We start from the raw sequence: 15,343 nt of genomic DNA on the forward strand, positions 1-15,343 counted from the left end.
TGTGAGCTTTTATTTCCTTTTTTATCCTCTGGTTTTTATGGATCCTGTTTTGCCTTTCGCCAACCACAGCACCGTTATTCCATTATATCCATCCCACCTCCCACAGCGTCCAGCTATCCTTCGCTACCTCCTCGCCCCACCTACCGGTCGACTCAGCCCCCCCCCCCTTGGTACCGCTGTCAAGCCCTCGTCGTCTCTATGCAGTTATGGAGTCATGATCCCCATTACTTTACATTGCAGTTCTTGTGACTTTTATAATTTGCTCGCTACTCCTTGTAATTCTGGGCACCGATGACGGATGCAATCTGGCGACTCTGGAAACGCAAATCATGCACCAGTGATAACCTCGTTATGACCCCGAGATACCGTGAGTGTAACCTTTCCACTCTCGGTAAATCCCCTTCAACTCCCCATCAACTCCGTTCCTCTGCGTCCCAAGAGCGAGCTGACGGTAAATGATGACTCTCTCACCTGTCCGTGCTTCTATCCTCAGGATACTGAAATCCTTCTCCTCCACGCCACAACCCCCTACCGGGCTGGGCAGGCAACTTTATCTCATGCGGGCTGCTCCCTTGGAGCGGCACCGCTGCTCCCGAGGGAGCGCACCCCGTAGCCGGGTGCAGTGAGTGCCTTGGGGCTGGGTGGCCTGTCCTCTGGACGGGCTCAGCCCCGGCGACTCACTAGGATGCCTGCCCAGACCAATGTCTCCCCCTAATTCCTATCATCCTTCCGGCTCTGCAATGGTCTTGTCAGACCGAAAGGGCCTAACCCAACAAAACAAACAAAATGATGACTCGAAGCCAAGCCCCGTTATACCCGTTTGCTCCGTTCCCTTTCGTCCTCAGGAGCGGGAGCTGGCGGTAAAGGACGACTCGGAGCTGCCACCTCTGCGAAACCCGGACATCCTGATAGGCGAGAACGACCTGACCAGTCTGTCGTACCTGCACGAGCCGGCCGTACTGTACAACCTGCGCGTGCGCTTCGCCAACCACGGCTCCATCTACACATACTGCGGTCAGTGGTGGAACCAGCACCTTGTATGAGATCGTAACAAAATAACAATTATAAGCGCACAATGACGTCGCCGTCCATGTCTTTGCTGCGCCCCTAAACCCCAACAAACAAACAAATCGTGACGCTCTGGCACACGGTAGAATGCTGCACTGTGGCAGGGTTGGATATAATGTCCCGTGTGAGGTCCGAGTCCTATATATGATATATGGTGTACTTTATGGCCCTTTTCTGGAGATGAATGATGTGTTAGTCTGCTGACACTGTGATACTTAACGGCGTTGTATAGTGCACTTTTGTTTATTTTTACGACTAATGATTGCTCACACTGCGCGGCTCTGATTTATGGGTTCAGCCTGTGGTAGCTCATCTTCATTATGAGGGACACTTCCATATGCTTGGGTACTGATGAACCCTATGAATAGCGGACATGAGCAATAGTCTTCGGCACACAGCTACCGCTTCTCGCTATTATGTTCGATATACGACCTCCGGACTACACTACCTTTGGACTCTTTCTTTGCGGAGATAAGTGAATATTTCGCTACAATATCATACATACTATTCAGTCTTCACTTTTGTTGTCGTTGACTCGACAAAAACAGTCTGAGCCATTACGAAATGAAGGTGGTGAAGCCAGGCAACGTGCTGCTCAGGCAAATAGTCTCTCTTGTTGATTCGCCATTCATGATCTGATGTTCTGCATCAGTCTTTTGCCATCATATGCTTGTGTGACTGGTATTTGTGCAAGCTAGGTATTGATCATTTTTAGAATTGTCGCACAACAAGCTGCATTACTTATTTCAGCCACCCTTTGTACTTTGTTTCACACAGGATCCCCAGAGCTAATCTTGCTTGCTTAGCATCCATCGATAATCGTTATAATCGGTTCAGTATTTGCATTTATAGCACGTGGACGATTGGTATCTCTACTGATACCAGATAAACCCGCACTTGTCTTGTCACTTAATCGGGGATTCGCGCTTCATTGAAGCACGTAGTGTAGACATAGTGGATACGGGTGAATCATCGTCATTTAATCAGTAAATGCTTCTCATAATAGAAGAAACACGGTCAGTTGAGTCTGTTATTTTGTCCGTGCATTCATTCATTCATTCATTCAGTCAGTCAGTCAGTCAGTCATTCATTCATGTATTCATTCGTACATTCATTCATTCATTAGTTTTATTTTCTAGTAATTTGTAAGGATCCTTTGCAATGCGTTGATCTTACACGACGTCTGGCTTCGAGTTCATTGGACGGTATTCGAAGCCAAGCAAGTACTTCTTTGCTCAATGCCCTTTACAACTAACTGCGGTGGGGGTGGACGAAAGGATTGATTTCCTGGATCCTGTTTCATGTGCGATTTGAACTCCGTAAAAGTTTTGTGACATCGTTTCGGTAACTCTAACCTGGGGCCATCGTATAAACACACATTGCGTGTGTATCTCGATGAAAGAAAGTAACATTTTGCTCAATAAATGACACCTTTCTGACGACTTATGCTTTTATCACCGGTCTATTTTTAGCGCTCCCAACCCCAAGTAAAAATGGTAGGCGTAGTTTGAGGTCTGATTTCCTCCTGTCGATGATTGATCACTGATTGAGCGGTAACTTTGTCCAAGGCTGACGCGGTGGTATCGTTGAACCGGCTTTCATGCGGTGTCACTGTCCACTGTCCAGTGTCCACCCGCATGCCATGTCACGCTGCCTCGCCGGTGCTGCAAGGTAGCTGTGTGACCGCGAGATTAAGATCAGTTAGGCCACTGTGGGTTTGCACAGAGCTCTCGCCGTCGCCTTGCAGGCTGTGGTTATCAGGCGCTGCACTGTCATCGGCAAAGCTGGTGTTGATATCCATTGACGGTATACTGATGTGATTTGGAAAATTGCGTTCTGAGCTTTCGGGTGGTCAAAATCAACAGGTTTTCCGTGCTGACAGCACACGGATTTGACGTTCTGTATAAATCGTTATGTATGTATCAATAACGGCTGCAGGCTTGCATGAGATTCATTCTGAAACTGGCCAGCTGCCGATGTTTGCTCAAACATCAGTCACTTATACGTTAAAAATGTGTGAACTTCCCTTCATCTAGCTCATTCTCCCGTGACAACTTGTTCGATTTGGCTCTCTGAGTCCTCTACATGTCAGCATTGACAGATGAGTCACCGAACGGGGGGCGGGGTCGGACCGTCGGACACTGTCGCGTGCCGCGCTGTGTACACATCCCTGTCTCTGGCGGCCAGATACCGCGGCACATTGAACAGTGGCGATTGGCACAGCGGCGACTGATAGCTGTCAGGGGGGATCGGGACAGGGGGCGGGGCTCTAGGTGTCTGGCAGTGTGACTGCATTGTGGGAAGATGTGTCTGTAGGGCGTAGATGTTTTGGAGATGAATAGACTACATATACAGTTCACATAGCTCATCCACAATTCACGTCTTGCCTCATGCGGACATTTTATGAAGCCTCTAATCGCCCAGCTTGTTCGATGACATTGGAATTAAAGACCGGTGGACCATTCAGTAACCAACGCACAGTACTCTGATCGTCTGTCTCTTCAATTAGCTCGCAAAGTAAAACCAACCACAAATTGTGTAACGCGAAAATGCTGACCATAATAAGTACTGTTCCGTCGCTGTTCGCCGTTATGACGTCCAATGGAAGCCATTTGACGGTTCTGGTCGGTCGTATTTCATCCCAACTACAGCGGCGTTCATATGGTCCCGACTCCCGACCAAGCCGTCCCACGGTTAGCGCCATCACCGGGCTGGTTAAAGGTCATGCTATTATGGTGCGACCGCCAGCCTGCCCCGGTGCCTACAATGGCTCTGATGATATAGCCCGTAGTTGTTATAATGTGGAACGAACTTTTGACGTTGAGGATCTTTGCAGAACTAGTGGTATGACTTTGCTACGTGACAGCAAAACTCGCCAGTCACATACTACAAAGCGTGACAACGATACTCACTACAGGGTGTCCCATAAGTTCGTTCTCACCTTATATTTGCATGTACAACAGAGTACATTGCGTTTTGATATGTTTATGACCCCTCAATGTGCTCCCCATTTCATGGACAAACACATGAATAGGGTGAAGTCGTATAAGAGTACGCACTTAGTGGATTTCTTGCTCTCATTTGTTTAATATTTGAAAGAAAGAACTCGCAAATAGGAAATATTAAAGTTCGTTGAATTAGCCATCAACCCATGGGGCAACGATCCTTCAGCGTAAATGGAAGTGGTCTAAAACTGACATTTTCTGAACCACTGCAGTTGCGTACTCTTACCATATGGGGTGTGTAAGAGTACGCACGCCAGGCGGGTGGAGTACGCAAGCATATGAACACACACCTATGCAGCTTGTACTGTCCAAATGCTTAACTTCAAACTCAGAAGGCATTTAAGTTAGTTCTAGTATCCAAAAAGAAAAACATAAAATAAATCTTTCAAGTCTATAAATCAGGAAATAATCATGTCGTGTGTTTCTTAAAAAACACAATCAAAAGGGAGAATAACTCGTATTTGGAAGAATTTCGGGTACGCATCTGCATCACAGTGCACCATTGATGATATACCTACAAAACAAACGTCATTGAGCGATAGATTAATAATTTTATATTTCTGTATATTCGATTTAATGTATAATTCTGCGTACTCTTACCCTCCTGAACAGTGCGTCCTCTTACCGTACATGCAATTCGCGCACAAAACAACCCCGAAACGTTATGCAAAACTTCGCAAACAGAATATTGCACTGCACAGTATTTCCCCAGATAACCTCACAAGTTTCCCACAACAATCACGGAAACGTACCTTATCTCAACTGCCAAGTATCAAAATTATTTCACCATACCATAATAACATCATAACACTCGAAAACAATATTCATCGCCTTAAACTCAACAGCGTCGCCGCTCAACGCCCACTTTCCGTTGGTGACAAGCACGCACTGGCGGCTTCATGTCACTTCATGAACTCGACAAACCCGCGTTGCTAAGCAACCGAAACAGCTGATGCGTACTCTTATCGCCCGCGTACTCTTACCCGCCCTTACCCTACATGCTGCGGCATGCCAACCGGCATGTTTGGCAGCATAGCAGGCTTGAAGTTAGCCCAGACTATCTTGACATGCGCCGTGAGCTCCTCGAGGCTGGAACACCGCTTCGCTTCGACGAGCCTCGATTCAATATTTCCAACACATTTTTATGATATTTGGATCCGATGAGTTGCCTGGGATGTGATCTTGCCACAGACGCCTATCACAGTCTCCTGACACTGCTTTTAAGATTTGCTTGGCCTCTGCACTGATGCACTGTCTTGCTTGAAGATGGGCCTACGACCTCCCGGATACCATTTTCTCCTAAAAAAATGTGTTCATAATTGCGGTTCGAGTTAAGCTGGAAGGCTGAAACTCCTCCAAGATACTCTTGGTGAAGCATTCTGCGTCCCCGACACTGTTTCTGGAGTATCAATCGGAACCTGCTCAGCGTCTGGACGCATTTTACCCCACATTACCGTGACCCTGGCCTTTTGCATAGGAATAAAGCGTGATGACACGAAGGCCTTTTCCGTCGCTCATATGGGACCGTTTTGGGGTTTGGACGGGTGTTTTATCTCGGACACGGACTGAGTAGTCCAGATGACCACATTGATGTCATCGGCCCTGCAGTTTTTTAGCCTCAGGCATAACGAAACAAATGTTTGGCCATTTTAAGACATTTTCGACTGTTTTGCGTCCTCCGTTAAGTTTAAGCCCAAGTGACCGTGAGTTGTGTACCCCGAAATAATACTCTTAGACAGCTGGTAATCCATCCTGAAAAGCCTGCTTACCAACTTTCTAACGCTAAGACTGTGCGTCCAGTTAGCGACAGACATTGGCTACAGACTGGATGGCCTAAATCACCCTCAACCGTCGCGAATGGCCCACGTGCGGACTAAATACCGAGACGTACCCGTATCGGAGACCTCTATGTTGCGGCGTAAGCCGTCTCCACAGGAAGTGAATTCTCTAGCAAAAAACATTTTGTCTAGACGAATTAGTTACCGTGGAGCATATTCACAGTTGCCATGGCAACCCCAAAAGCTCAGTTACAAAATAAATTAAGCGTGGCTTTAAATAAGAGAGCCCCTAAAAGAAAAATATAGGTGAGAAGGAACTTATGGGACACCCTGTATGTCAGATACGTGGCAGCGAAACTCACTACACTCACTTGTTGCACTGTTTGCAGGTATTGTGCTGGTCGCCATTAACCCCTACGAGGAGCTGCCCATCTATGGATCGGAGACCATCTGGGCGTATCGCGGGAAGGCCATGGGTGACCTGGACCCGCACATATTCGCCGTCGCAGAGGAGGCCTACACAAAGATGGAAAGGTGGGCGAGAGAGATGTCACTAGCCTGCCCATGTGGCCCTGAGGGGGAGGACCCAGTAACGATCCGATCGGGTGTTCGGAAGAGGGAGGTGGTTTGATCTTTGTGGTCCGCTCGGGCGTGTTTCGTGGGTGGGGTGGGACGCTGTTGAAGCGATTTCGGTGTGATAGTGTGCGACTCAGGAGTAGGGATGCGCGATGGAAACGAAGTGCGAAGACACGCTTCCGACCAAGTGTTCGACCGCCGTAACACTCGCTCTTCACCACACCGCATCCCTATAACCACTCACCTCTCTGACAGGGTGAACACCAACCAGGCCATCATCGTCTCGGGCGAGTCGGGAGCCGGGAAGACGGTCTCGGCCAAGTACGCGATGCGCTACTTCGCTACCGTGGGCGGCTCGGCCGAGCAGGAGACTCAGATCGAGAAGAAGGTGCTGGCCAGTAACCCCATCATGGAGGCTATCGGGAACGCCAAGACCATCCGAAACGACAACAGCAGTCGCTTCGGTGAGAGACTGAAGCGGACTAGTACGATACAGTTTTGCAGTGTTATCTTGCGCAAATTAAACACTACCTCTGCAATTCGCTTTTGTCTAAGTTACGCAGGATACGCATACAAAATTTTCATCTTTGGACCCGCAGTCAGCTGGGCATAGGTATCTTGGCTGGGCACACCCTGCGCACACCCTAGAGATGAATCTAAAACTTGGTGGGCTCTAACTTCTTTCATATACAAAGTAGGGGTATGAGACACTAGACAGATACCAACTTATTCTACATTCATTTCTGATTCTACTGCACCAATTTCACCACAAATTATGTCCGCCATTGGCTTCTAGAGGACTTCGGCTTTGGCAAATGTTACATTTTTCGATTCGTCTTCGCTGAATTAAAAAAGAATATCGTAAGGTGTTTAAGTTCAAGTTGACGGCGGATGTTGATGTTGATCCATGATATTATTCATTTGCATAGTGACATCGACCATGGAGCATTCGGGGATTTGTATGCTGTTTTTATTATCTAATCGCACTGCTTCCTAGCATTTTGAACTAATCCACTTACCACAATCCTCGCGGCAGGCAAGTTCATCGAGATCGACTTCAACAAGTCATACCACATCTCGGCGGCCAACATGCGCACCTACCTGCTGGAAAAGTCGCGCGTGGTATTTCAGGCGGCTGACGAGCGAAACTATCACATCTTCTACCAGCTGTGTAGCGTTGCCGACCGCGAGGAGTTCCAGGAACTCGAGCTCGGTAGGTACCGTCCTGGCACTGCGGGTGTGTGTTAGTACGTAGTGTGTGTGCAGAAATGAAGTTCAGACAAAAAAAAAAAAGAGGCAGTGGCAGATGATAGTCGAGGAACGGAGCTCTAAACAGATTTGTTTTCTTAATTAGATTTAAAATTGAAGAACGAAGGGTTTCGATGTAACTTCCATCTGAGCTACATTTAAGTTGTTTGTGTACCTGTACTTTTTAATCGAACTTGATGGATTTGACAAACATAGCGTAGGGTTATGTATTCAATTGAAATAAACACATACCGCATTCATGAACTATAAAACAGTTTCACACAGGGTTGATTAATCTCCTCTTCCCTCTCCCGCAGGCCACCAGGACGAGTTCTTCTACCTGAACCAGGGCGGCTCGCCGACCATCGCCGGTGTGGACGACGCGCGCTGTTTCGATCAGACGCGCGAGGCTCTGACGCTGCTGGGTCTGGAGCGGCGCGTCCAGACGGCCCTGTTCCGCACGCTGGCCGCCGTCCTTCACCTGGGCAATGTTCAGTTCAGGGAGGAGATGGCCGGGGGCGAGGAGGCGTGCAGTGTGACGGTACGGAGCGGACTGGCGATCAGGGAGCTGGGGAGGGGGGGGGGGAAGAGACTGCGAAGGGTAGGGTGGGTGGATGAGGGTGGTGGGAGGTTCGGCTTGCTGCAGATATAGAATTAGAGGGAATCTTGCGCGATGTGGTTAAGAATTAGGCAACTGACTTGTTGTGATGGCATCTGGCATTTAGAAGTGGGTGGCCATATTCGAGAACAAGCAGTGACCGAAAAATCGGGTAGATTAGTGAATCGCGCTCGTGTATTACGTCCGACAAATAACCGTCGCTTTTTCTACCCACACACCCCTTAGGCAAAATATATTGTCCCACTGATACCTTTTGCCATCGTTTTCCTCTGCAGAAAGGCGACAAATGTCTTCCAGTGGTGGCCCGTCTGCTGAACGTGGACCACGAGCAAATCCGGCACTGGCTCTGCAAGAGGAAGATCGTCTCAATGCGAGAGACGTTCACCAAGAGCATGAACTTGAAGGAGGTGAGTAACCTGATCGGTGACAGTCCTCGGCACTCTAGGAGAGAACTGAGGATGGTCCTTGTTTGCGGTTAGACTGCTAGGAGTAAAGGTGTGGAGTGGCTAGTCTGTTTGCTAAACGGCATAGCGAGCACTTAAAATTTCACACATTGGCTTCCAATCCCCTGCGCCCTATTCTGACACCATTGCCTTTCTGACGCCCTCTGCCCTGCTCTCCACAGGCCACCTCGTCGCGGGACGCGCTGGCCAAACACATCTACGCCCAGGTGTTCTCCCACATCGTGTCACGCATCAACAAGAGCCTGGAGACTCGGGAGAAGGTACACCGCTTCATCGGCGTGCTGGACATCTACGGCTTCGAGACGTTCGAGGTCAACAGCTTCGAACAGTTCTGCATCAACTATGCCAATGAAAAGCTGCAACAGCAATTCAACCAGGTAGGGGAGGATCGTTAGGTGATCGTGATAGTGCGGACGGCTCAGTGAAGCTATTGCTTTTCATGTTGTCCACCGATAAATCGAATTTTGAATGATACGGTATTCCGCACAACAATCTGAGACGGCTCGCATTTTACGTTGCTCACTAACTGTTTTTTTCACAATCGCCTTCCATGTTTTCGATAGTCCCCCATAGTCCGCATTACTGTCAATTGAAAACCCCGGAGAGCCTGAATGCTGAACACCCGTTTTTAATTCGTTTTCCTTTAGATACGTCAAAACTCATTCCTGACTTCTCTCCGTATTATTCAACACTGTAACTAACACTGCGTTCTTGTTCCGGCCAGCACGTGTTTAAACTGGAGCAGGAGGAGTATGTGAAGGAGCAGATAGAGTGGACGTTTATCGACTTTTACGACAACCAGCCGTGTATCGACCTGATCGAGACGCGGCTCGGAGTGCTCGACCTGCTGGACGAGGAGTGTAGGGTGAGTGCAGGATGCTCGACGAGGAGTCTAGGCTGAGTGTAGGATGCTCGACGAGGAGTGTAGGGTAAGATAAATGTCTGGGAAACGACTGCTGAGGGATCGGTGGCTGTTAATTCCTGGGGTATTCACATGTAACACTGCGTCACTGATGTAGCACAAACCAGACACTGTGTCTCTGATTGAGACGCGGCTCGGCGTACTCAATCTGCTCAATGAGTGTAGGGTAAGTGTTATTGAAGGGTTCAGTTCCGCGGTTAGGGAGATTGGTGCTGATCTTGGGTAAGGGGGTGAAAGATGAGTTAAACCAAGAGGCTCCTCTAAGTGCTGCTGATTGCTAGGATAAGGCAGGTCGATTGTTAGGTAGGTGAGACACCGAGAGGTTTGATGTAGCTAATGTTACCGGCACTATTTCTTTGCGCGAGAGAAGGAGTTTGAGGTAAAACGTTGAGAGGTTTGTTATTGCGGATGGGGAGAGGAGCTAGCTGTTGGGATACTGATGTGCTCGAGTTTGCTGCACTGGGCTAGTGTTTGTTAATGAAACTTTTACCAACTAGGCATACAGGTTGAGTGTTTTGTTGTTTGACGCATAATGTTGTGGTTTTAATCGGTTTCTCCCGGTGCCTTTGTGATTTTAATGAGCCGGTCAACTTGAAACACGCATAGGCGGCGGAACGATTTGAGACAAGGGGGGGGGGAGGGGGGCACCAGCTCAAGGAGCCAAACCTAGGGTACCCCCAAATCCTGTTTTCTCATCGGATTTAGGCCACTTATTTTTCGTCACAGCCCTGACACGATGATTTTTTTAATTTTTTTTTATTTTTTTTTTACTAAACGAAAATGGCAGTTCACCCCCGTATGTGTGGCTAACTTTAAGCTGATCCTCTAGTACCTATGTGTTTGTCTCTTCCTTATTGTCGTTTGATAAATTCCATTCATCCTGCATGTATCAAATTCCCAAGAAGCCATCGCAGTACTAATCGGTGGCGAATCCCAGGGGGGAGGTCACATGGGTCATGACTTAGGGCCTGGGGTCACCACATGCCTGCAAGGAGCACCACAGGCCTGACAGCCGACAGGGGCACCACAGGCCCGCCAGGGGTAACACAGGCCTAGCAGGGGCACCACGGGCCTGTCAGTGGCACCACAGGCCTGTCAGGAGCACCATCGGCCTAGCAAAAGCACTACAGGTCTTCCAGGGGCACCAAAGACCTGCCAGGGGCACCAGAGGCCTGCCAGGGGCACTATCGGCTTCGCAGGGGAACCATGGGCCTCGCAAGGGCACCATGGGCCAACAAGGGCACAAGCCTGTTGTTGGCACTTTAGGATTGTCAGGGGCACCACAAACCTGTCAAGGGCACCTGCGTTCTAACAGGGGCACCAAAGGCTCGCCAGGGGCACCACAGACCTGCCAAGGCCCAGGGACACCACAGACCTAGCAAGGACACCACAGGCCTGCCTGTCAGGGGCACCACGAGCCTGTCAGGGCCCATGGGCACCTAAGTCATGTCAGGGCCCACCGTAGGCTTGTCAAGGGGCAGGGTAGGTAGGTACCACAGTCTTTCCAGGGGCACCAGTCATCACATGACTAACCAAAGATAAAGAAAATAAAAAAAACTGAAAATAGGGCACCACCAAAATTAAGTGGCCGAAATCCGTTGAGGTTTTAATTTTGGGTATAGGTATAATTTTGGGTACACCATTCGATTCATGACCCTCCCCTTGGAGTTTTCCCGAATCCGCCCCTGGTACTAATACATCAAATTTAAGGGGGGCACCTTGCTATTGGTGCCCCCCTTGCAGAATTCAAGGGGGGCACGGTGCCCCGGTGCCCCCCCCCCCCCCCGTTCCGCCGCCTATGGAAACACGTGAAATGATAATGTAGTACATAATTTCCCCTTTAACTTGTTTGCCACGCCACCAAAACTCTGTCCGCTTATTGCAGATGCCGAAGGGTTCGGACCACTCGTGGGTGGAGAAACTGTATGACAAGTGTCGCAAGTCGGACCACTTTGAGAAGCCGCGCCTCTCCAACACGGCCTACGTGATCGTCCATTTCGCCGACAAGGTGGAGTACGAGTCGGCGGGATTTCTGGAGAAGAACCGGGACACCGTGCTCGAGGAGCAGATCAACGTGCTGAGGGCCAGTCTGGTGAGTGGTCGTGGGGAAAATTAGGGACTAATGAGCAATATGGTGGCCAGTAGGTAGATGAACTATTTCATAATCCCAAGGGGGAAAAGGTTCGCTTTTCGCTATACTACATTCCTTTCCATTTGATTGATTCACTATCCCGAAATCTTACAGTGTGCTCAGACAGTCAGGTGATCCTTGGTCGGCTGGTCTCCAGAATCAACTATAGTTCGTTTTTTTTCAAAAGGACGCTGGCTCCAAGTATGTATTTCGAACAAGCACGTGTTTTAGCGAGCAAAACGAGCAAAAACTGAACCTGAGAAAATCGAACGTCGACTAATTTTAACATGTGATTTCTTCCCGATAATTTCCATATGTGCGTTTTGGAACCAGATATGAAAACAGTGGTGACGTCATGCTGTCGAACACGTATTGCAATGTAACGTATAACTATCATGGATGAAACCGCTTACTCGATAGGCTCGACAACAGTGAAAAACTAAGTTTCACCCAAATTCGTTGACACTTGTCCCATTGCACGGACATTTGGGTGCCTGCTGCCACCAGTGACGTCATCATAGTATGTTCATTTTTAAGAAACAGTTTCCAGCTACTTACCGTGCACAATTTGAAATCGCTTATTTTTTCGGTAAGAAATTCTTGGCCAGACACTGAAGCTGCCAAAACTCACGTGAGAGCTTCGCTATTGAACTTTGAGCCAGCGTCCTTTTGAAAAAAAAAACGAACTATAGTACTGACAGTCAGTGTTCATATCTCGTGCAGAACCCAGTCGTGTCTGGGCTATTTGACTTTAACTCCGCATGAAACGCTCTCAGTGGTATCAGCTGGTACTGACTGAGTGTGTTCTGTCTACGACAGGACCCAGTCGTGTCTGGGCTGTTTGACCCTAACTCTGCATGAGATGCTCTCAGTGGTATCAGCTGGTACTGACTGAGTGTGTTCTGTCTACGACAGGACCCAGTCGTGTCTGGGCTGTTTGACCCTAACTCTGCATGAGATGCTCTCAGTGGTATCAGCTGGTACTGACTGAGTGTGTTCTGTCTACGACAGGACCCAGTCGTGTCTGGGCTGTTTGACCCTAACTCTGCATGAGATGCTCTCAGTGGTATCAGCTGGTACTGACTGAGTGTGTTCCCGTCCCCGACAGGACCCGGTCGTGTCTGGGCTGTTCGCGGCCGAGAAGCCCGCCGGTAAACTGGTACCGGTCAAGGCGGCAGCGGCAGGCAAGCCGGCCACCCAGAACAAGAAAACGGTGAGTTCGGAGACGGTAGTCGCCTGTTTCTTGTCGGTCATGTTCTGAGCTAACAAGTTGTGAAGTGCAGTAAGTGTAGAAGTGTCTTGAAATGAAATGAAATTGAGACTTCCCTACAACAAACGTGTTAGCTGCTGCTTTGGCAGACCTTGTGAATTTCAAGTTTTGTCAGCTTTTGCGCTGAATCTGTGACGTTTAATTAACTTGCGTCTCAAATGTGTTCGTCTGTCGCTGTAGCACTTATCTGACCTCCGCCGCCCTCATTTTGTAATTAGGAAGTCGGTCTCAATTTCCGGGTGATCGTTTAATGCCACCCCTAGGGTCTCAGCTCTCTGAAAGTGGCGCAGTGTGTCGGCTGCCGGGTCTAGTGGGAGCGCTTGCCTTTTGATGGTGTCACCATGCCGACCTATCATGCCAAACGTTGCTTTCATGTATTACCACGGTCCTCCAAAACTCACCTGATGATGCAATATGTAGGTAGACGCTGACACGTGCTCTGCCTGACCTTTCCTTGAGGTGCGGTCAAGGTCGTGTCTGGTGTCACTCTCGTTTTGTCCTCACTCTACCCTATGACCATCGTCTGCAATTACACACTGATAATATCTTTAAACTACCCGCCTTCCCGCCGCTGACCCCTGTCTTCCCTCTGTGGCTGACAGGTGGGCTCCCAGTTCCGTGAATCTCTCAGTATGCTGATGACCACCCTGAACTCGACCACACCACACTACGTGCGCTGTATCAAACCCAACGACCGGAAGGAGGCGTTTGGGTTCGAACCGCATCGAGCGGTTCAGCAGCTGCGGGCCTGTGGTGTGCTGGAGACGATCCGCATCAGCGCCGCCGGCTTCCCATCCAGGTGGGTGCCCGGGAGGGCAGGAGGGGGTCGGTGTGTGGGGGGAGGGGAGTGGGTCGGTATGTGGGGGGGGGGGGGGCGCCACGACGGGCTGGGGGTTGCTGGCTGGGTCTTAGTGTTGGTTTGCGCGTGTTCGTCTATTTGGGCAAGCAGGTTTTTGCGGGGCAGTCGGCTGTGTATTGTGTGTGCTGAGAGAGATGAGAGAGATGTGCAGATAAATTGGAATAGGCAGTGGTACTGGTGACAGAAAAGGGCTGAATGCTACGACGTTTGTGGTGAATAGTCTTGACAATATCACATTATCCCAGCAATTTACATTGCAACATGCTGGAAGAGAAGTTGCAGTGTTCCACAAGTAATGGCTGGATTTCTCGATTCCCGACTCACTGTTGTTCTGTATTGAAATCATCCATCCAGTCCGAAATCACGCCTCAGTGCGGGTTTATCGGCTGAATCCCTGCCGGGCGGCTGGCTCCGTCAAATATGGAGTTTCCAATCCGACGGTAATGTTGCCATCAGTCGACCAGACCGCCCGACCAGCCGGCCGCCGATGTATGAGCCGGGAATGTCAGAGGTCGGTGGCAGTCTGGGGTCACGCGGATCGTTTCGAGGCTGACTGATTTCCGGACAGGTCGTAGGGCGATGGTATTTCATTGGTAGGAGAGCAGGTGTCTGGTGGGACTCACCTGAGCTGGTTTCGGTCTGATGAACTGTCGAGGGTGGTCTGAAAATAGTGCCTGGCGCACACTGGCATTGCTTGTCATTTGTGTTAGCGCATAAATGTAGGCGCATCATGAACGAGTGACGGGAGGGTGTCAGCTGAGCTTCATCTTGATTCGTTGATTCGTGGAAAACGCATAAACGTCTAGAAAAAATAGTAAAAAGCGAGGAGGTCATCATGATTTTCCACTAGTTCCAAAGCTTATGTGGAAGCTCTCATTACGATTTGGGCATTCTCTGAATTGTGTATCCACCTGAGACCCTCGCCTTCTGACAGCAGGTTTCTCTGTCTCAACCAGGTGGCTGTATCAGGAGTTCTTCTACCGGTACCGCGTGCTATGCACCACCAAGGACATCCAGCGCAACGACATGCGGGTGACGTGTGAGAACATCCTCTCCAACCTCATCAAGGTGAGCTGAGCTAGAGAAGAGCTCGAGGGCGGCCGCTTACCCTCTCCAGATTATTGTTGCAATGCAGTTATCAGGTTATCTTTTGTTTTGTATTATGTATTATTATTATACACAAGGTTTAAGACAGCTGAAAGATTAATAGCATCGCATTTCATTTTACAACTCCAACCAATTACTCTACTTTAACCAGTGCCGACACATCGGGCTTCAGGCATGCATGATCCATGTTGCAGTTTTACAGTTGATACCACTCACATGAACGCTCACTGTAATCAACACTTACACCAACACATATTCCTTTTCCCCCATTATCATTTTCTAACTTGCCTCAACTA

At 49.2% G+C, this 15,343-nt stretch overlaps 1 protein-coding gene across 2 annotated transcripts in view; it reads left to right on the top strand.

Moving 5' to 3' along the window:
- LOC122390318 (unconventional myosin-Vb-like) overlaps nucleotides 1-15,343 on the top strand; it is a 65,388-nt gene that overhangs the window by 18,553 nt on the left and 31,492 nt on the right. For both annotated transcript variants that reach the window (XM_043383106.1, XM_043383107.1), the window contains exons 3-14: nucleotides 846-1,014; nucleotides 6,241-6,385; nucleotides 6,683-6,891; nucleotides 7,464-7,640; nucleotides 7,993-8,216; nucleotides 8,570-8,701; nucleotides 8,920-9,135; nucleotides 9,483-9,623; nucleotides 11,566-11,772; nucleotides 12,920-13,024; nucleotides 13,684-13,880; nucleotides 14,897-15,008. In XM_043383106.1, the coding sequence (XP_043239041.1) occupies nucleotides 846-1,014; nucleotides 6,241-6,385; nucleotides 6,683-6,891; nucleotides 7,464-7,640; nucleotides 7,993-8,216; nucleotides 8,570-8,701; nucleotides 8,920-9,135; nucleotides 9,483-9,623; nucleotides 11,566-11,772; nucleotides 12,920-13,024; nucleotides 13,684-13,880; nucleotides 14,897-15,008 (2,034 nt within the window). The remainder of the gene's footprint in view (nucleotides 1-845; nucleotides 1,015-6,240; nucleotides 6,386-6,682; nucleotides 6,892-7,463; nucleotides 7,641-7,992; nucleotides 8,217-8,569; nucleotides 8,702-8,919; nucleotides 9,136-9,482; nucleotides 9,624-11,565; nucleotides 11,773-12,919; nucleotides 13,025-13,683; nucleotides 13,881-14,896; nucleotides 15,009-15,343) is intronic.

This window comes from Amphibalanus amphitrite, unplaced genomic scaffold, assembly GCF_019059575.1.
Source record: "Amphibalanus amphitrite isolate SeventyFive unplaced genomic scaffold, NRLGWU_Aamphi_draft 000391F_arrow, whole genome shotgun sequence".
In the NCBI taxonomy this organism is placed as follows: domain Eukaryota; kingdom Metazoa; phylum Arthropoda; class Thecostraca; order Balanomorpha; family Balanidae; genus Amphibalanus; species Amphibalanus amphitrite.